This window comes from Coregonus clupeaformis, chromosome 24 (assembly GCF_020615455.1).
Source record: "Coregonus clupeaformis isolate EN_2021a chromosome 24, ASM2061545v1, whole genome shotgun sequence".
NCBI classification, from domain to species: domain Eukaryota; kingdom Metazoa; phylum Chordata; class Actinopteri; order Salmoniformes; family Salmonidae; genus Coregonus; species Coregonus clupeaformis.
This window is the reverse complement of record NC_059215.1, coordinates 30,654,901-30,677,510: the sequence shown is the minus strand read 5'-3', so window position 1 is coordinate 30,677,510 and position 22,610 is coordinate 30,654,901. Positions and strand designations below refer to the sequence as shown.

General features: G+C 42.7%; 1 protein-coding gene across 2 annotated transcripts; it reads right to left on the bottom strand.

Moving 5' to 3' along the window:
• Nucleotides 1–10,568: 10,568 nt before the first annotated feature.
• LOC121538318 (NSFL1 cofactor p47) lies at nt 10,569–20,434 on the bottom strand. 2 transcript variants are annotated; one of them, XM_041846196.2, is made up of 9 exons: nt 20,303–20,434; nt 19,512–19,618; nt 19,242–19,319; nt 13,144–13,309; nt 12,879–12,974; nt 12,644–12,756; nt 12,289–12,426; nt 11,510–11,677; nt 10,569–11,430 (listed from the first exon to the last, which is right to left on the bottom strand). In XM_041846196.2, exons 1-9 carry the CDS (start codon nt 20,402–20,404, stop codon nt 11,268–11,270), a joined length of 1,131 nt encoding a protein of 376 aa, XP_041702130.1. In that variant the 5' UTR covers nt 20,405–20,434; the 3' UTR covers nt 10,569–11,267. The 2 variants fall into 2 exon arrangements, with proteins under 2 accessions (XP_041702130.1, XP_041702131.1); XM_041846197.2 differs by having other exon boundaries at nt 12,644–12,753; nt 20,303–20,433.
• Nucleotides 20,435–22,610: the final 2,176 nt, after the last annotated feature.

Genomic DNA, 22,610 nt, shown 5'->3' with positions numbered 1-22,610 from the left:
TACAGTCACCAGGGAGGGCAGGGCAGGCCAATTTTGATTAAATATACTGACCAAACTGTTTGTGGTAGCTTTAAAGATAGAGAACTTTAGAAGTTGCTTATTATCATGATCAAATCAAGAGGTAAGAACTTAGTTCCGAGGACAAATGGAAGTTGTGGTTCCTTAATAAGAGACAGAGAAATAAGAGACAGAGAAAGTCAAAACATTATCATGCATATTCATATACCATTGTACTATTATGGATTAAATATATGGATACAAGTTAAATCCACTTCAATCAGTGTATATGAAGGGGAGGACAGGTTAAATAATCATTTTTAAGCCTTGAAACAATTTAGACATGGATTGTGTATGTGTGCCATTCTGATGGTTAATGGGCAAGACAAAAGATTTAAGTGACTTTGAACGGGGTATGGTAGTAGGTGCCTGGCGCACCGGTTTGAGTGTGTCAAGAACTGCAACGCAGCTGGGTTTTTCATGCTCAACAGTTTCCTGTGTGTATCAAGAATGGCCATCTATAAATCACTGCTAGGCAAATCCCCGCCTTATCTTAGCTCATCGGTCACCATAGCAACACCCACCCGTAGTATGCGCTCCAGCAGGTATATCTCACTGGTCATCCCCAAAGCCAACACCTCCTTTGGCCGCCATTCCTTCCAGTTCTCTGCTGCCAATGACTGGAACAAATTGCAAAAATCTCTGAAGCTGGAGACACTTATCTCCCTCACTAACTTTAAGCATCAGTTGTCAGAGCACCTTACCGATCACTGCACCTGTACACAGCCCATCTGAAATTAGCCCGCCCAACTACCTCATCCCTATATTGTTATTTATTTTGCTCATTTGTACCCCTGTATCTCTATTTGCACATCATCTCTTGCACATCTATCATTCCAGTGTTAATACTAATTGTAATTATTTTGCACTATAGCCTATTTATTGCCTTACCTCCATAACTTGCTACATTTGCACACACTGTATATGTATTTTTGACTTTATGTTTTGTTTTACCCCATATGTAACTCTGTGTTGTTGTTTTTATCGCACTGCTTTGCTTTATCTTGGCCAGGTCGCAGTTGTAAATGAGAACTTGTTCTCAACTGGCTTACCTGGTTAAATAAAGGTGAAATAAATAAATAAAATAAAATGGTCCACCACCCAAAGGGCATCCAGACAACTTGACTCAACTGTGAGAGGCATTGGAGTCAACATGGGCCAGCATCCCTGTGGAACGCTTTCGACAACTTGTAGTCCATGCCCCGACGGATTGAGACTGTTTTGAGGGCAAAAGGAGGTGCAACTCAATAGTTGGAAGATGTTCCTAATGTTTTGTACACTCAGTGTATATGTATATGTAACTTTATCTCTAATGCCTGCTACACTAATACAAGTCTTCAAGATCCATCAAGGTTACTCATTAAAATTGTGTGGTTTGGTGACCCATGCTTATGTGATGAGCAACCTTGCCTGAGACCTGAAGACATGTTAGTTTGACGTGTGAGTTTGTGTTAGACATGTTTTTGTTTCAAGTCTCCGGCAAGGGTATTTATTATAATGGTAACATGTGACTGACTGTGTTAGCCTGCTGAGCTAAAGCCTAGGCATTGGTTCTGTGACTTGGATGGGTCTCTTCAAGGAGGAGGGCAAAGGGTGGTGAAGTGTAACACAGGTGGTTTGGTGACTAAGCTCGCTTGATGAGTAACTTGTCTGAGACCTGAAAATTTGTTTTGTCTGGCACACAGGAGACCTGGGTTAGAACCCGATCAGTCAAACTAACGTCTTCAGGTCTCAGGGAAGGTTGCTCTTCACACGCATGGATCACTAAACCACCTCTGTTGCAGTCTCATTGGGATGCACAGATCCTTCTGCTTGCTACAGAAAGTGTTGTTGTTGTGCAGTAGGCCTGATTTCAAACCCTGTCAGTTATATTGGTGCCGTGATCTCTTAGTATGAGGTCAAAGGGGGGTGAAATGTAACCGAGGTGGTTAGATGAACCATGCTCTTTCGACGAGTACCCTTGCTGGAGACTTGAAGACTTGTGTTAGCTTCCTGAACTTATCCCTATGGGCTTTAGCTAAGTGGGCTAGCACAGTCTTGTGACATGCAGGAGACCTGGTTCGAATCTAGTCAGTCACAAAAACAAGAATAAATAGGGAGTGGAAAGGCTATCCTTAGAAGGGCTATGACAGGGCTACTCAACTATATTCTTATGGGGGCCAAATTGCATTTTTTTGTGACACTCCCTTCTAACGTGTCCTGCGTGGCCTGTGATCATCATAGAGAGGAACAGAAGGCACGTCCATGTTCCAGAGAGTCTTAGCTTTCCGGGATGGGGTATAGCCAAAGGGGTTGAAATGCTAGAGCCAAATTCAAAACGGCCAGAAGCTTCCATGAGGCAAAACCACTCACACCATCACCGACCTAAGTTGATGCTCCGGCAGTCACTGTGCCCTTTCCAAATAGCCTATATTTTCGTATTGAATTACTTGCAAACTTCATACTTTTTATTACATTTGTGTCATTTAGCAGACGCTCTTATCCAGAGCGATTTAAAGTTAGTGAGTGCATACATTTTTTTATTATTTTTTTCATACTGAATCGAACCCACAACCCTGGCGTTGCAAACGCCATGCTCTACCAACTGAGCGGACCATCCCTTGAGAGCCCTCTGTTGCCATGAAATCATGGGGTCATGAATGGTTAACCAGGGAAGTCCCAACACCACAGGATACGCAGGAGAATCAATCAGATTGAGGCTAATCCTCTCCTCATGACCCCCCTGCGTCCTCATCAGAAGTGGAGTGGTGACCTCCCTGATTATGCCTGACCCTAACGGGCGACTATCTAATGCATGCACAGGGAAAGGTTTATCAACAGACACAGTAGGGATCCCTAAACTACGGGCATACTGGCGATCAATAAAATTCCCAGCCGCGCCTGAATCTACTAGTGCCTTATGCTGGGAATGGGGGGGGGGGGGAAACTCTGGAAAAACAATATCAATACACAGATTAGCAACAGGGGGCTCTGGGTGAGTCGGGTGCCTACTCACCTAAGACGGTCGACCAGTGCTCTGCCTGCTGCCTCGACCTCCTGAGGACCCTCCCCAGCAACGACCAGCAGTGTGTCCTCTGCGGCCACAGTTGGTGCAGGGGACGGTCCCTCTCCCCGTCTCCCTAACCGCAGCACCTCCGAGCTCCATGGGGGTAGGCTGGGGGATGGAATGGACGGCCCCCGATCAGAACGTCTGCGGGCTGCCAACAGGTTATCCAACCTGATGGACATGTCCACCAGTTGGTCCAGGTTGAGATCGGTGTCCCCGCAGGCCAGTTCCCGACGGACGTCCTCCCTTAAGCTGCAACGATAATGGTTGATCAGGGCCCTCTCATTCCATCCCGCGCTGCCTGCTAAAGTTCTAAACTCCAGCGCAAACTCCTGCGCGCTCCTCATCTCCTGTCGTAGGTGGAACAGACGTTCACCCACCGCTCTCCCCTCTGGTGGATTATCGAATACTTCCCGGAAGCGGTGGGTGAAATCCTCGTAGCGGACAGTTCTCGAGTCTATTCCTCCCCACTCGGCATTGGCCCATTCAAGCGCCTCCCCCGTTAGACAGGAGATGAGGGCGGACACGCTCTCGTATCCCGAGGGCGCCGGGTGAATGGTGGCCAGGTAGAGCTCTACCTGGAGGAGAAATCCCTGCCACCCGTCATATGCCCTTGGGAGCGAGAGCCGAATCCCACTGGACCCAGATGGCGGAGTGGTGACCAGTGTTGTAGGTGGTTGAGTGGTTGGAGATGGTGACGGGATACCACCTCTCTCCGATCGTTCCATCGTCTGGAACACTCGTTCCATGGTGACACCGAGAGTCTGAATCATCATCTCGTCGTTGGACTCGTTCCTCCATCGTCTCGGTTAATCCGGCTGTTCCTACTGACTCCATAATGGTGCGTGTTTCTGTCAAGAATGTCTGTGGAATGCGGTAGGCCAGAGTCAAGCGCAGGACACAGAATGAAATGAAAATCTACTTTACTGTATAGTAAAGAAACAAGCAAAACCTCCAACACAGGGAGGCGCAACCCGCTCACAAACGACACTCGTAACAATAAACAAACACGCACAACACACAGTGGGAGCGAACAGGTTAAATAGGGAAGGACATAATACATAATGGGAAACAGATGTGCAACATTAGACAACAACCAGATGAACATAGAAACATAAAACATAGATCGGCAGCAGCCAGTACTCCGGTGACGACGAACGCCGAAGCCTGCCCGAGCCAGAAGGAAGGCCAGTCTCGGCAGAATCCGTGACACTCCCGACAATTCTTGCACATTTATTGTGTAAATTGTGTGCCCTTTGTTTGTATTTTTTTTAATCAATTCCCCATTACATACTGTATGTCACAAGCATGCCTAGTAAATGTGCCATTAATCCTCTGTCATTTGGTTACATTCATTTCTGTTAAAACGCCCTAAGGTTGATGTCCGCACCCCCGCGTAATAAAGCATAATAAAAAATAAAAAAATTGTTTTTTTTTGCATTATATATGTCTCAATCCATCCGCCTATGTCGCACTTCCGCATCTGCAAAGGTGACGGTGCTAGAGCAGTGTTTGTCAGACCATGAGACATCATGAAAATCGTTCTTCTCACAAAATCGTCGGTGGTGTCTGCAGTGGCGATTCTAGCATGTTAATCTTGGTGGGGCAAAAAAAAAAGATGTGGGTTGCATGCCAGCAAAGCAACTACACAACACAACACTAAACAATGCATTAATTGCACTATAATGGTGACAAACGGTGACCACAAACTGTTTCGCTCTAGGATGCACACAGGCCTCACATGACTCGTCTGAAGGTCTCCCGGTACCAGTTGAAAAAATGAATGGAAGTATACCTATCTGGAGACCTTTAATGCCAAAAACATGTAAAAAAAATTATATAATAATAAACATCCCTGATCTTTCTTAAATCGCTCAGATATAGGAGAGACACTTCAGAACAAACTTCCTTTTGATATTTTTTGGGGACTATCTGTTGTTCCATGTAGTTAATCTGTTATTCAATGTGTTTTTTATGGGCTAATAGCAGTAAGGACCAAAATATTTTTTAATCTATTTTTTTGATACTTCAAGGGGACTTAAAATTCAAAATCAAATAGCTACATGACCCTTGGTATGACCTTCTTAAAACAATTTCATATAGCTTAGTAGAACCCCCCTCCATTCCTCTGCTAAGACAGGGCTAAGACTGATGGATAAATGCATGTATTAATTACAGTAATTTACCTTACAGTTCTCATTATCAGAGTGGAAACTTTGCAGAGTTCACAACCTGCTACACTGGTGAGAAACAAGTTTTGGTTTATTTCATAACCATGATTTTGTATTGTCTTTTGTTTGGAGTGCTCCATGTGAGCAATGAGCATGTGTCTGGTTTCTCTCTAGGAACATACAGAGGGAATGCACGTGCCTGAGCACACATAGAAGTAGGCCTACCTGGCCTGCTGTGTGCATATGTAGGAAAGTGCCCATTTGGGATGTCTGATTTCTGATTGTCTTAACTCACCATGTCTAAAACTAATAAACTGATCTTCTCTTTCATTTTCTTCTTCTGTTTTTTTTTTTTTTACATCCTTTGCGAATAATAATAGTTCTCTCCCTGCCTTGATAATCACCAAACCTCAGTGTGAAAGATAAACATGATCTAATGATCCCATATATCCAGTGGAAATGTCAGAAAAAAACAGCTGTCTGTCCCGAGCTCACTGGTGCAGGAAACTAGTCAGACAGGCAGCGTAGAGATGAATGTTATTTGAAAGAACCTGAATTTTCATCAGGATATTTTCTTCTGGTTTTATTTGTCGGCTTTAGGCCTATGTATTTTACTTAGTTGATGATGGAAGTTATTGACCTATATGTAGGCAGGGCTGGTCCCCAGACATTGAAAATATGTATTTTATGGACATTGAAATCAGATTCATTTTCGGTTTTGAATGAAAGTTGAAAAGACAACATTTATAGACGTCTATGTTTAGTCCAAATCAAGGCTGGTCCAGACCGGACCAAATCTGAACCAAACATAGACATCTATGATTGGTTCAGATTTGGTCCGGACAGGACCAAAAACCAATGTCCATGGACGTGGAAATCAAGGCCGGTCCGGACAAGACCAAAAAATACATCCAAAAGGTGTCGGCGTTGGTCCGTGCCTACTGAGGTATAGCCTACAGTGTCGCCTGAAATAGAATTTTAGGAATGCCCATCAATGTGGTAGGCCTACCATTTGTAAAACACCAAAAAAGAAGTCCAAAAGGCGTCAGTGTCGATCCGTGCTTACTGGGGTGTAGCCTACCATGTCGGCCTGCAATGGAATTTTATGAATGCACATCCATGTGGTAGGCCCACCGTTTGTAAAACAGGCCATTGCATTGGCTTTATTAGTCCTGATATTTGGCTATTTAACACTGAATATCTGCTACCCAACTTTATCAGGAGGAGTTATCCTGAGCCTATATGCAATGTGTTTACATAGCGGGAAATGCAGAAGCATATTCTTTTTCGCAATGATCAGCTCGTCAAAAATTTACGAAATACAAACCCGAAACCACTGATCATTACAAATTAGCCCACGGGATGAATCTCCTGGACAGCAGTTGTAAGTAGCCTGATTGTCCATTACATATTGTCAGTGGCGATTTTAGCTTGTAAATCTTGGTGAGGCAAACGAAAACAAAACAAAATTATGCATTCCAGCAAAGCCACTACACAACACTAAACAATACATTCATTGGACTATAACAGTGACAAACGGTGGCCACAAACTGTTAGGGCCTACATAAAGCTGTCCCAACAGCAGAGTCCCAACAGCAGTCGCAACACCTTACCACTGTTACACCTGGCTATCAGCAGAGCCTTGTCTGGCAGCGAAACAGTTCATTCAGCCTCATTTACTGCCTTTAAAAAAAACATAGCTGATATGGCTGACTTGCTTAAACAAATGTGGTTTCTACTGACAATTGAGATGTACAAACTATGGCATAAGGGGACGACGAGCGGAAAAGAGGCAATCCGTAATTTCGATTAAGACAATGAGCGAGCTAGGACGGATGTAGTCAGTATAACTATTTGTTCAGCACTTTTGAAATGTACAGCGACAGAATTCAGAAAATGGGCCGTTCTTACAGTATTCTCCCTGTACACAAGTCAGAACTGTACGATAAATAAAGCTCTTACAATATGCGATGATGGCATTTCTTTAAAACAGTATATAGGCTACATGTGCACCACCAAGTCAGAACAGTAGGCTAAATTATGAGGGGAAAAGGGACCAAATTATTAGGGTGAGGCACATGGGCTACTAACAGCTTACTACACAACATACACTTAGTATTACTTTCTTAGCTACAGTATACAGTGGGGGAAAAAAGTATTAAGTCAGCCACCAATTGTGCAAGTTCTCCCACTTAAAAAGATGAGAGGCCTGTAATTTTCATCATAAGTACACGTCAACTATGACAGACAAATTGAGAATTTTATTTCCAGAAAATCACATTGTAGGATTTTTTATGAATTTATTTGCAAATTATGGTGGAAAATAAGTATTTGGTCACCTACAAACAAGCAACATTTCTGGCTCTCACAGACCTGTAACTTCTTCTTTAAGAGGCTCCTCTGTCCTCCACTCGTTACCTGTATTAATGGCACCTGTTTGAACTTGTTATCAGTATAAAAGACACCTGTCCACAACTTCAAACAGTCACACTCCAAACTCCACTATGGCCAAGACCAAAGAGCTGTCAAAGGACACCAGAAACAAAATTGTAGACCTGCACCAGGCTGGGAAGACTGAATCTGCAATAGGTAAGCAGCTTGGTTTGAAGAAATCAACTGTGGGAGCAATTATTAGGAAATGGAAGACATACAAGACCACTGATAATCTCCCTCGATCTGGGGCTCCACGCAAGATCTCACCCCGTGGGGTCAAAATGATCACAAGAACGGTGAGCAAAAATCCCAGAACCACACGGGGGGACCTAGTGAATGACCTGCAGAGAGCTGGGACCAAAGTAACAAAGCCTACCATCAGTAACACACTACGCCGCCAGGGACTCAAATCCTGCAGTGCCAGACGTGTCCCCCTGCTTAAGCCAGTACGTGTCCAGGCCCGTCTGAAGTTTGCTAGAGTGCATTTGGATGATCCAGAAGAGGGTTGGGAGAATGTCATATGGTCAGATGAAACCAAAATAGAACTTTTTGGTAAAAACTCAACTCGTCGTGTTTGGAGGACAAAGAATGCTGAGTTGCATCCAAAGAACACCATACCTACTGTGAAGCATGGGGGTGGAAACATCATGCTTTGGGGCTGTTTTTTCTGCAAAGGGACCAGGACGACTGATCCGTGTAAAGGAAAAAATGAATGGGGCCATGTATCGTGAGATTTTGAGTGAAAACCTCCTTCCATCAGCAAGGGCATTGAAGATGAAACGTGGCTGGGTCTTTCAGCATGACAATGATCCCAAACACACCACCCGGGCAACGAAGGAGTGGCTTTGTAAGAAGCATTTCAAGGTCCTGGAGTGGCCTAGCCAGTCTCCAGATCTCAACCCCATAGAAAATCTTTGGAGGGAGTTGAAAGTCCGTGTTGCCCAGCGACAGCCCCAAAACATCACTGCTCTAGAGGAGATCTGCATGGAGGAATGGGTCAAAATACCAGCAACAGACTTACAGAAAACGTTTGACCTGTGTCATTGCCAACAAAGGGTATATAACAAAGTATTGAGAAACTTTTGTTATTGAAAATAATACTTGACCAAATACTTATTTTCCACCATAATTTGCAAATAAATTCATTAAAAATCCTACAATGTGATTTTCTGGATTTTTTTTCTCATTTTGTCTGTCATAGTTGACATGTTCCTATGATGAAAATTACAGGCCTCTCTCATCTTTTTAAGTGGGAGAACTTGCACAATTGGTGGCTGACTAAATACTTTTTTCCCCCACTGTATATATATATATATATATATATTTTTTTTTTGTCATTTAGCAGACGCTCTTATCCAGAGTGCATACATCATTTTTTTCTTTTTCATACTGGCCCCCCGTGGGAATCGAACCCACAACCCTGGCGTTGCAAACGCCATGCACTACCAACTGAGCTACATCCCATATATAACGTGATTTGATGCCATTTTATCTGTGGCCAATGACCTTGAGCCTTCTTGGAAGGGCACTTCTAATGTAGCTCTATGGCAGCACCCAAGGGGCTTGAATTTTCGAGCTCTCCCTGTAGATTTGAACGTAACCAAATGACAGAGGATTAATGGTACATTTACTAGTCATGCTTGTGACATACAGTATGTAATGGGGAATTGATAAAAAAAAAAAAAATACAATCAAAGGGCAAACAATTCACACAATGAATGTGCAAAAATTGTCGGGAGACAGCTGAGCGCATTCTGTGCGTGACAGAACACTGAGACAATCACAGCGCAACTAGAGAACATTACCAACCCCTACGCTCCGTATTTTCCGCTGGCTGCCCCACCATCACAGAAAGCACTGAGCTAGGCTGAAGCACCTGCATTTTGGAGCTGCTTTACTCAAGAAAGCAAAAAATAGACCATGTTTGTATGCGGCTTTATTAACTCAGTGATTTTTTACATTGTTTGCAAACTTAAATGTGACACTTAATACCAAAATAACATGCAAAACAGGCAACAAAAAATAAAAACAGGCTCTGCCCCACCTGCCCTGAATGGCAGGTCGCCACTGCATATTGTCCATTTTACTTTGACCTGTCCTGTTTTTAGGATATGTTTGTTAACATGTCAGCACGTTTTATTTGATTGGGCACCATTTAGGTTAGACTATTTGATTGAAGAAACCTGCATGATGTAGAACGTTTCTTTCTCATTACATTGTCATACGTTTTATCTCCAGCCTGTAGGCTACAGAAAAGGTCATATACTCTATCTGCTACATGATTTATGTTCGATTATTTTTTGGACGGAATGTTGCAAAACAGTGTTTTAATCGGCTATTTGATGACGTGAATATAGTCTGACTAGTTGAATCTATTGAGTAGGATGGTCCTCCCCTTCCTCTGAAGAGCCTCCCCTGGTTTGTACAATAACTTCATACTAGTTTCAAAAACCAAACTTACATTTCCTAAATTGGTAATGATTATTATTTTTTAATTGGCCTACTCTATAAAAGCACTATAATATAGTGATAGACTAACAGCATTCCATATTCAAGCAGATTAGTTTGACCGACTAGGCTAGGGTTCAAACCCGGGTCTCATGCAGCGTACCCCAAGACCGTTAGCCCGCTGAGCAAAACCCACTTGCTTAGGGAGGTAACGCAACTTAGTTACCAATTACGCAATCAAGGGTCAATGAACCATTACATTAGCATATCATTAGACCGCCTTGCTTAAAAACAAAGTAAGATTTTTTCCAAGAATGGTTTTAAGATCAATTTGAAATGATCATATGTAATCAAAGTAATCATATGTTCCGTAACTCTTCATAATAGAAAATAACAAGAATAGGAATTCCATATACACCAAACAAATTTATTGAATTACCTTCCAGAGGTCCAAACAATCATTCCAACTGTCCCATTCTTCTGTCCAAGGCTGCATAGAGATCAGTGTGAGATCAACCTGCCACTAAAACCAATTGTCTATAAGTTATAAAGTTAGTTTCTGTTCAATCATTAGTTTTATAGTAAAGCAATCTAGCTATTAATGTTACGCATCAAAATCCCACTTCCTTAGTGTTGGGACTGTTTTGATGGTTTGTTGTGATTCTGAATATGATGGGAGCATAAGGCTACTGGCATACATTGGGTACATTTGCGGTTGGGTTGATCTGATGAGAACTTGTTGTGTGGAAAAAGCCAAACTAACAGGCAAGAGTTGAGCCAGAGGAGAGATAAGTGGAAGATAGAAAGTAATGAACAAAACAAATGACAGTATTATGAACATCTAAAGCAATCTCTGAAACTGTTAAGAAAACTTTATTGTTACTGTGCATGTTCACCTACTACTTTCTAAACAGCTTTTACCACCAAATCCACTGTTTCTTCTGCCTTTCTCCGAAGCCCTATCTGTTCCCCACATTTGCCCCTCAAACTGCTGAAGAGGGAAAATGTAACACTATAGAAAAAAAAGGAATTAGAAGTCCATAAGTCCATGGTGTCTCGTCCCTCAGGGGGATCAAAGAGCTGTGAACCAGCCAGGCCACCAGGGGGCTACATCACTTTAGCCGTTGCACGATGACTGCGTTGAGCAGGTTGGCATCCCGCAGCGTCTGGCTCTCGTCAGTCAGCTCCTTGTTGGGGAAGGTTGTTATGAGCACAAACTCTGTCGCGGCCATCAAAGGTCGAGCTCCCACCACAAACTGACGCACGTCCGACACCCTGTGGACAAGTAGAGAAAATATGGTGTTTGTCATGGTAGGGCTAAGGCGATGTAGAGCTTAATGGCTCCAAAACTGACCTGTGAGTGTGGTTGAACTTCTGCACCAGTCTCCCCCCGTCGGCCAGTCTGATCTGGATGTTGGTTACAGGCTGGGAGGCATCCAGGTTCACAGAGGCGATGGCCTGGGCCTCACTGGCTACCTGGTCCCCCATCCGCGGAGCAGACACCACCAGCTCAGGAGTGGCACTGAATGGAGGAGTGAGGCAGGAAAGAGAGATGTTTATTGTGATTACTGTATTTGACATTGATTTGTTAAAGAAAATATTATAATTGACCTCAGAAGACAATATCAGGTTTTGAAAAATTGTTGGGTTACATTATGATTTTAACTCTTAATTTCTTGAAAACGTCATCAAATACAATATTACATTGTGCCATAATTCCCTTTTCTACCCCCTTGTGGTAATACGATGTAACAGCCACCCTATTTCATCTGAGAATCTTTGGGTTGTACCCAAATCTAAAAACTCCAGTGATGAAAAGTAGGTTATGTTCTTGTTCCAATTCAAATTTCTTCCATGGCAGGTAGACAGACAGGCGAGTCGATACAATTTACATTACCCTTCTAGAAAAGTGTTTCCAAACTCCAGTCCTCGAGTACCCCCAACAGCACACATTTTTGTTGTAACCCTGGACAAAAACACCTGATTCAACTTGTCAAGGGCTTGATGATTAGTTGAATCAGGTGTGCTTGTGAGGAGCCACAACAAAAATATGTACTGTTGGGGGTACTGGAGGACCTGAGTTGGGAAACACTGTTCTAGGTGATGCATTCTGTCAGAATAGAGCGGGCTCACCTGCCCAGTTTCTGTCCTTCCCCGCCGAATGCCTTGAAGGCAACCTTGGGTTTGGAGAAGTCCTCATCCCGATGGTCTTCCATATCCAAGTTGACCTGACCCCCCCGGGAGCGCTGTCTCAACTCCAAAGGAATCTCCCTGAAAGGTAGAATGACTTATATTATGACAATGCTTCAGCAATAAGGAAACAGACTTCAGAGAGAGACATGTATCCTCCAGCTGTCCAGTGCTGAGCAGAATGTGTATGCCATAAATGCATTTATAACTTAGTAAATGGATTTAGGAACATGATGTGACATGAGCAGCCATGCATATAAACAGTATGACAAGGAGACAGTACGGACAGTGTACTCACCCCCTACGGATGGACTCCAGGAAAATGGCGTTGCCAGGATCACTGTAGTTTCTGAGTTCACCGTCGCCCAAGCTGAAACCTGTCTTCCACAGCTTCAGGACTACATGCACCTTCAGCACGTAGTAAAGAAAATAGGCTACATCAAGTATACTGAAGTAAATGTAATCTTCCAAGATCAAATTTATACTAGCAATACAAAATATCTATCAAAATAAATTCACTGTCAAACACTAACATCCTGCTGGCTGTTAGCAGTTCTTCTCTCTCCAGCCACATAAACAGGCTCCTCCTCAGGCGCTGCACCAAGCCGGTAGCCACCACCAATGAACGGCTAGAAGGAGGGTTAGAGGAGAAAAAGAGTAAGCAAAACATTATACACCATTACCTCTATGATTTAAGGTCAATTCCAAAAAACAGGGCTAGTAACACATACATGTGATCAGTAAATGAAAGAGAAGTAATCCAGGTGCAGGACACAATTACTGAGAAGCTTTTCTTACCCTGGCTCGACTAGGCTCTCCTGGGCCTCTCCCAGCCTTCTCCACGGGTACGGCCCCATGCTCCTTAGCCCCCTTGAACAGGTCCTCCACCACCTCATTAGAGCTCTTCTTCTTGGGGGGGCCCACAATCTGCTGCCCACTGCGTTCAGAACCCCCAGCAAAAAACCTAGAGGGAAGCAAAGCAAGAATGTGGATACAACACAACCTGAATTTTGGATCTTGTCCAAGAGGCAGCCTCTGGTTACAACATCAGTGCTGTGATTCAAATAAATCAAATCTTATTTGTCACATGCTTCAAAAGCAACAGATGTAGACTAACAGTGAAATGCTTACTTACGGGCCCTTCCCAACAATGCAGAGAGAAATAAACACGAGGAATAATAGAAAATAGACAAATAATAACATGAGGAGTGAATGAGTAACGATAACTTGGCTATATACACGGGGTACCTGTACCAAGTTAAAGTGCAGGGGCACAAGGTAATTGAGGTAGATATGTGCATATAGTTATGGATAAAGTGACTAGGAAACAAGATAGATAAACAGTAGCAGCAGTGTATATGATGAGTCAAAAGAGTTGGTGCAAATACGGTCAATGCAGATTGTTAAATAGTTAACCAATAATACAAATAGTTAACCCGGACTAACTAGCAGTCTTAGTTAGCAGTCTTATGGCTTGGGGGTAGAAGCTGTTCATGGTCCTGTTGGTTCCAGACTTGGTGCATCGGTACCGCTTTCCGTGCAGTAGCAGAGAGAACAGTCTATTACTTGGGTGGCTGGAGTCTGACCGTTTTTAGAGCCTTCCTCTGACGCTGCCTGGAATAGAGGTCCTGGATGGCAGGGAGCTCGGCACTAGTGATGTACTGGGCCGTACGCACTACCCTTTGTAGAGCCTTGCGGTCAGATGCCAATTAGTTGCCATACCAAGCGGTGATGCAGCCAGTCAAGATGCTCTCAAATTGTGCAGCTGTATAACTTTGAGGATCTGAGGGCACATGCCTTATCTTTTCAGCCTCCTGAGGGGAAAGAAGCGTTGTCGGGCCTTCTTCACGACTGTGTTGGTGTGTGGACCATGATAATTCCTTAGTGATGTGGACACTCCACTACAGCTCCGTCGATGGGGGCATGCTCGGCCCTCCGTTTCCTGTAGTCCACTATCAGCTCCTTTATCTTGCTGACGTTGAGGGAGAAGTTGTTGTCCTGGCACCACACTGCCAGGTCACCGACCTCCTCCCTATAGGCTGTCTCATCGTTGTCGGTGATCAGGCCAACCACTGTCACGTCGTCAGCAAACTTAATGATGGTGTTGGAGTTGTGCGAGGCCATTCAGTCGTGGGTAAACAGGGAGTACATGAGGGGACTAAGCTCGCACCCCTGAGGGGCCCCGTGTTGAGGGTCAGCGTGGCGGATGTGTAGTTGCCTACCCTCACCAGCTGGGGGTGGCCCATCAGGAATTCCAGGATCCAGTTGCAGAGGGAGGTGTTCAGTCCCAGGGTCCTGAGGTTAGCAATGAGGTGTTGAATGCTGAGCTAATCAATGAACAGCATTCTTACATACAGTGCATTCGGAAAGTATTCAGACCCCTCGACTTTTTCCATATTTTGTTACGTTACAGCCTTATTCTAAAATGGATTAAATATTTTTTTCCTCATCAATCTACACACAATACCACACAATATATTTTTGCAAATGTATTCAAACTAAAACACTTCAATATCACATTTACATAAGTATTCAGACCCTTTACTCAGTACTTTGTTGAAGCACCTTTGGCAGCGATTACAGCCTCGAGTCTTCTTGGGTATGACGCTACAAGCTTGGCACACCTGTATTTGGAGAGTTTCTCCCAATCTTTTCTGCAGATCCTCTCAAGCTCTGTCAGGTTGGATGGAGAGCTTTGCTGCACAGCTATTTCCAGGTCTCTCCAGAGATGTTCGATCGGGTTCAAGTCCGGGCTCTGGCTGGGCCATTCAAGAACATTCAGAGACTTGTCCCGAAGCCACTCCTGCGTTGTCTTGGCTGTGTGCTTAGGGTCGTTGTCCTGTTGGAAGGTGAACCTTCGCCCCAGTCGGAGGTCCTGAGCGCTCTGGAGCAGGTTTTCATCAAGGATCTCTCTGTACTTTGCTCCGTTCATCTTTCCCTCGATCCTGACTAGTAACCCAGTTCCTTCCCCTGAAAAACATCTCCACAGCATGATGCTTCCACCACCATGCTTCATCGTGCCAGGTTTCCTCCAGACGTGACGCTTGCCATTCAGGCCAAAGAGTTCAATCTTCGTTTCATCAGACCAGAGAATCTTGTTTCTCATGGTCTGAGAGTCCTTTAGATGCCTTTTGGCAAAGTCCAAGTGGGCTGTCACGTGCCTTTTACTGAGGAGTGGCTTCCGTCTGGCCACTCTACCATTAAGGCCTGATTGGTGAAGTGCTGCAGAGACGGTTGTCCTTCTGGAAGGTTCTCCCATCTCCACAGATGAACTCTGGAGCTCTGTCAGAGTGACCATCGGGTTCTTGGTCACCTCCCTGACCAAGGACCTTCTCCCCCAATTGCTCAGTTTGGCCGGGCGGCCAGCTCTAGGAAGAGTCTTGGTGGTTCCAAACTTCTTCCATTTAAGAATGATGTAGGCCACTGTGTTCTTGGGGACCTTCAATACTGCAGAAATGTTTTGGTACCCTTCCCCAGATCTGTGCCTCGACACAATCCTGTCTCGGCGCTCTACGGACAATTCCTTCAACCTCATGGCTTGGTTTTTGCTCTGTCATGCACTGTCAACTGTGGGACCTTATATAGACAGGTGCGTGCCTTTCCAAATCATGTCCAATCAATTGAATTTACCACAGGTGGACTCATCTCAAGGATGATCAATGGAAACAGGATGCACCTGAGCTCAATTTCGAGTCTCATAGCAAAGGGTCTGAACATTTATGTAAATAAGGTATCCGTTTTTTATTTGTAATAAATTAGCAACATGTTCTAAAAACCTGTTTTCGCTTTGTCATTATGGGATATTGTGTGTAGATTGATGAGGAAAAAGCTTTATTTAATCCAGTTTAGAATAAGGCTGTAACGTAACAAAATGTGGAAAAAGTCAAAGGGTCTGAATACTTTCCGAATGCACTGTAGGTGTTCCTCTTGTCCAGGTGTGAGAGGAAAGTGTGGAGTGCATGTGCACTAGAGAATGCATCATCTGTGGATCTGTTGGGGCGGTATGCGAATTGGAGTGGGTCCAGGGTGTCTGGGATGATGGTGTTGATGTGAGCCATGACCAGCCTTTCAAAGCATTTCATGGCTACAGATGTGAGTGCTACGCGCCGAGAGTCATTTAGACAGGTTACCTTGGCGAACTTGGGCACAGGGACTATGGTGGTCTGCTTGAAACACGTAGGTATTACAGACTGGGGCAGGGAGAGGTTGAAAATGTCAGTGAATACATTTGCCGGTCAGCGCATGCTCCGAGTACGCGTCCTGTTAATCCGTCTGCCCCTGCGGCCTTGTGAATGTTAACCTGTTTAAAGGTCTTACTCACATCGGCTATGGAGAGCGAGATCACAGTCGTCTGGAACAGCTGGTGCTTTCATGCATGGTTCAGTGTTGCTTTCCTTGGAAGCGAGCATAGAATACATTTAGCTTGTCTGGTATGCTCATGTCACACATGTCAATAATTATATTTTGTTTGTTTTTACTCCTGAACTTCCTCTACCCTCAACCTCTCCAATCATTTTCATGATGTCCATCCGGTTTGCTTCTATATGCCATATCTTTCTAACTGTGCTCTTTCACAAAAGCTCTCAACCTATAACCTATATACTTATTATGGACACAGTATGCTTAAATTATTAGTTATCTTGTTGTTATTAGTTGTTGTTAGTTGTTATTAGTCCCATCCTTCAACTCCATTCAACACCACCCATCTATCTCTTAACACCATCCATATTGGATTTCTATTTGCCATATATTTTTCAACTGTACTGTGATGTTTTACAAAAGTTCTGAACCTTTCTATTCTCATTGTTTCTACAGATTGTACATTGAAAATAAACATTTTTGCTAAAAGTATTATATTATTGATCGATTGACTATGACTTTTCAGATCACCCAGTAATGCTATCTGCAGGGTTAGCTCCAGGTAAATATTGCGATCCTTTAGCCATTCCTGGACCTGTGTCCAAAAACAAGCTACAAATGGACAGTACCAAAACAAATGATCTAATGATTCTGTCTCTTCGCAGCAAAATCTGCAGAGCTGGGAAGATTGTATCCCCCATATAAATAACATTATATTGGTAGCAAGAACTTTATATAATAATTTAAATTGAAAAATTCTAAGGTTTTGAATCCGGCGTCGTTTTGCGTATCAGTTCATAAACACTATGCAATGGGATCGGTACGTCAAAAATCTCTCCAACTATTTTGCAATCTATATGGGATGGCTGTCAATCCTTTGGTCCTTAAATAAAACTGGTATACTTTATTATTTATCACAATTTTCTTTAACCAATTATGTTCTTTAATGCAAGGCCGACAGACAAGTTCCTTACATTTTCCCCCTTCCATTTTTGCGGTAATGCTGCAATTATTTGGTTGTAATTTTGGGTAGAGCAGACATTTCCATATGTTTTTGTTAGCTGCATGTGCGACAACTCCACCAGTCCTACCGATGATATCATTTACGAAGATTATACCTTTTTTAAACATTGTCCAAAAAAATTGTTTTTTATCAATTAGTATATTTGAGTTTAACCACAATATTTGTTGCATTATTTGTTCTGTCGTTTCTGGAGGATTCAACTGAAATTGCAACCAACTTTCTATGGCTTGTTTTAGAAATAGTGATATTTGGGAGATGATTTCCTTTTCAAATAACTGAAAGTGTGAGGTTGTAATCTGAATAAAGGGAAAAGGCCATTCTTGAACATTGGGTGAGACAATCTTACTAATTTGCTAGAGAACCAGTTCGGATTTAAGTATAACTTTTGTATGACTGAAGCTTTTAGTGATAGGTCTAATGCTTTAATATTTAATCATTTCTATTGACAAGTAGAAGAATAACACAGGGACACACCCCCACCCAGCAGAATCTGTTGATGCAGCAGAAAGCAATACCAGCCTACAGAGAACTGAATAGAGAAACCAAAATAGTTTGGAACATTCTGGAGGCACCCTACACGCTGTCCAAAATACACATAGCCTAGGCCTACATGCAATGTGAAATGCAAATCAAATCAAATTTAATTTGCCACATGCGCCGAATACAACAGGTGTAGACATTACCGTGAAATGCTTACTTACAGCCCTTAACCAACAATGCATTTCTTTTTTTATAAAAAAGTAAAATAAAACAAAAAAGTGTTGAGAAAAAAAGAGCAGAAGTAAAATAAAATAACAGTAGGGAGGCTATATACAGGGGGGTACCGGTGCAGAGTCAATGTGCGGGGGCACCGGCTAGTTGAGGTAATATGTACATGTGGGTAGAGTTAAAGTGACTATGCATAAATCATTAACTGAGTAGCAGCGTAAAAAGATGGGGTGGGGGTGTGGGGGTGGGCAGTGCAAGTAGTCCGGGTAGCCATGATTAGCTGTTCAGGAGTCTTATGGCTTGGGGGTAGAAGCTGTTGAGAAGCCTTTTCGACCTAGACTTGGCGCTCCGGTACCACTTGCTGTGCGGTAGCAGAGAGAACAGTCTATGACTAGGGTGGCTGGAGTCTTTGACAATTTTGAGGACCTTCCTCTGACACTGCCTGATATAGAGGTCCTGGATAGCAGGAAGCTTGGCCCCAGTGATGTACTGGGCCGTACGCACTACCCTCTGTAGTGCCTTGCAGTCGGAGGCCGAGCAGTTGTCATACCAGGCGGTGATGCAACCAGTCAGGATGCTCTCGATGGTGCAGCTGTATAACTTTTTGAGGATCTGAGGACCCATGCCAAATCTTTTCAGTGCCCTCTTCATGACTGTCTTGGTGTGTTTGGACCATGATAGCTTGTTGGTGATGTGGACACCAAGGAACTTGAAGCTCTCAACCTGTTCCACTACAGCCCCGTCGATGAGAATGGAGGCATGCTCAGCATACACCCTAAAGTCATAGAAGTATAGACAGACTTACCTTTCCCCTTCTTCCTCATCACTGTCATCTTCTTCCTCATGCATCATATCCCTGAAGGAGGTCACCCTATTTTCACTCCTTTACACACAACAAAATAACAATGAATGACAATAAGGTCAAACATTAATCATGTAACATGAAAAGTTTCATAGAATATTCATAAAAAAAGGATGACAAAGGCAACACTGAAAGGACTTGGGCATCCTGTTTTAATCGGTACAGAGAATGACAGTGTAACAATAGATTTACGGAGGTCAGTTAGCTATGTACCTGCCAGGCCCTGTGGAACGAGGCACAGAGGATCCACCGCTCTCTGGCTGAGGAAGTGTCACAATGTCATCCTCAGCACCATCTTCAAAGAAACTGGCCAGGGCAAGCTAAGGAAAGAGACCAAGATCTCAATGTCTAGTCATAGTCTAAAGCTGATTGCTAGCTATCTAGCTAGTTAGAGCTTACTTGTTTACTTTACTTGCCTAATTAAAAAAAGGTAGCTACCTACTAGTAACTTTAGTTAGCTGTGAAGGATGTTCTTCAACATACTTGCTAGCAATTAACGTAAGAATGGAAAAAATCAGATAAATTAGCCATCCTCTCAGTGACTAGATGGAAAATGTTGTTAGGTAGTTATGAAGTTGGCTTACTGCTGGACCATAATATCTGCCAATCGGCTAGTTAACTAACGCGTTAGCTACAATAGCTAACCTGCTAGCTAGCTTGTTAGCCAGATAGTTAGCTAGAACGCAGTGAGCCATTCATAAATGAAACTGACTTGTTAGCAAGTTAACGTTAAACTAGCTACTAGACAGTGGTAGTAAAACATTGGTATCTGTATGAAACGGATTGGTAGATATAGCTAGATGCCAGGGAATAAGACCGCAATGGTCACTCGATCTATTGTTGTGAGAAAGAGTGACTTGCACAAATCACCAGCAGAAACTAGTACGGACGGTAGCTAGCCTGCTAGTAAGTGCTAACTAGCTACTGTCATTCGTATGTTGTTGTGAGTTCAATTCAAATATCACATGTAGTACAACTGGTAGGTCGATGTGATCAACATGTACCTGCAAATCCCAACCGGCAGACTCCAAGAAAAAACGGGCCCTCTCCTCATCAACATCAGTAACAGCAACGAACTCCCTCACCGACACTTCTTGGTCCGCCATTTTGATATGCCCATTCAATGACTGTTCCGACTTCACTTGGGGAAACACCTACCAACTTGGTTCCTATCTCAGCAAAATGCAGTAGGCTACAGGAGGGTAAGGCAAACAGGCCTACATGTGAACAACAATGTTTATGAAATGTTGTATTTTCCTGACAAAGTTTATACATTTTATTTGGAGGAATAGTATTCCACATACATCTGACATTTATATCTAAAATTGTATTATCTGTAGGCTATTAGCATAGTTACAGCTTCCAGGCCTCACTCACAAAGTTGAGGTGAAGAAAGCCTGGTAGGGGCTAGTATTACAATAACAAATATACCGGTATTTTCTGCCATAACAAAGGGGCAATCTGGGATTTGAAAAAACAACAAAGCAGTCACGGCGCCACTTGTTTTTCTAAACAGCTGAGGGATGGGACTGGAGAAGTGTAACCACTCTCAAATTCATAGACAGAGCTATGGATACAAGGACTGACCATGCATGCGATGAACATTTTAGTTTTAACCACATTTTAAAAATCTATATTGGTGTTTGTTTACAATCAAAACAAGCTTACAATTCCCCTGGGCGATCTGTTAAGATTTGCATTTTAATTGTTTCTTCGTTTAACCTGTCTCCTCTCATCTACACTGATTGAAGTGGATTTAACAAGTGACATTAATAAGGGATCATAGCTTTCACCTGATCAGTCTATGTCATGGAAAGAGCTCTTAATGTTTTGTATACTCAGTGTAGATTGGTAGATTAATGAATTGACCATAGTGCTCTCACTGTGAGGCCATAATAAACACTGCTTTTCCTGTTTTCTTCTGCTCAGGTGTGAAAACAGCTGGGCCAGGGCAGGCAAAGCATATGATGTAGTGATATGCATTACAAAAATCCTAAACCAACAATTAATATACTGAATTTCTACAGCAATCATATTTTAGACACCAGCCTTTAACCACACTTAAATTCCATAATGTACAACAGACTATGGCATTAAGATATTGACAACAGTTTTATATAGCCTTCACCTGAATATACACGTTTTCTAATGGTAACCTGTGTTTTTGATTCTCTCAATAGAGAGACAGGTTACAGCGGATTGAGGATCAAGATTATTCAAGAAAAATATTTTTTTCTTAGAACATTTCCAATGTATCTGAGGCATATTTAGTCTATGCATTTTTATTTGTCTCTGATTTGAATACTGTCTCTGTTCATCTCTAGTGATTGATCAATGTGCAGTATACTCCATATTTCATGTCATATGCTATATCAAGTGAGAGGGGCAAACTGAGGCGTCTGATCTTTGTGACTATTTCTTCATGCCTACAGCTTAAAATGAACATGTTCAATCTGTTGTCTTACTGTGTTCTCATTCCTTACAATACTATTTATCTAATTTTTGTTTATGGTCAGATTTCAAAGAGCCTTTTAACGATTTTAATTAAGACTAGCTTATCAAAACTATCAGGATAGTCAATATATCAATATTATCACTAATAAATAAATAAAATACATTATAGTTCCTTGATTCCTGGAATTATGCCTCCAGTTCACCTAGAATCAAACCGATGTGCTGCACATAATTAGACCAATGCATTGTCATAATGCGCCACTAGATGGCAACAAAATGTTAAAATTGGTTTAGACCGGGAGCACCTGCTACCTCACATTAGAAATACCACAAGCAGCTTCAATAGCTGGTCTTCATTAAAAAAAAAGTATTGTACATCCATACTCTCTTTCTAAGGGAGATGCTCTGTGACTCTTCACAAGCACACACTGATGACACCTGTCATGTTGTTTACCTACTCCAGCAGCCATAAGTTAGCTCTGGACTGAAATTCCTCTGTGTGAAATGTAATGTACACAAACAAAGAAAATCCATCACGTTACCACAGATCCCTGTTTCTGAAAACGATCATTCTAAACCAACACTCGTAAATCTCTTTATTAAAAAAATCACCATTCTGAAGAAAATAATTCTAATTTGTGATATAGCTCACCTTTGGTCCCAAACATCTATGTTCCAGACATGTAATAAGTCGACTGTGTAGTGTAATGTAAATGTAGTGTAGTGTAAATCTGTCAGCGTGCCTTGAGCAAGGCACTTAACCCTAATTGCTCCTGTAAGTCACTCTGAATAAGAGTGTCTGCTAAATGACAAAAATGTAAATGTAAATGTGTAATATCACAGAGCCCCCACAGGGAG

Bases quoted from the DNA above. Each gene is read 5' to 3' on its own strand.
- LOC121538318 (XM_041846196.2), bottom strand. From the start codon at position 20,404: ATGGCGGACCAAGAAGTGTCGGTGAGGGAGTTCGTTGCTGTTACTGAT. The intron at 13,310-19,241 runs GTAAGTCTGTCT...GCTTCCCTCTAG, and splicing joins GATGAGGAAGAAGGGGAAAG to GTTTTTTGCTGGGGGTTCTG. The intron at 12,757-12,878 runs GTTAGTGTTTGA...TACTACGTGCTG, and splicing joins CTGCTAACAGCCAGCAGGAT to AAGGTGCATGTAGTCCTGAA.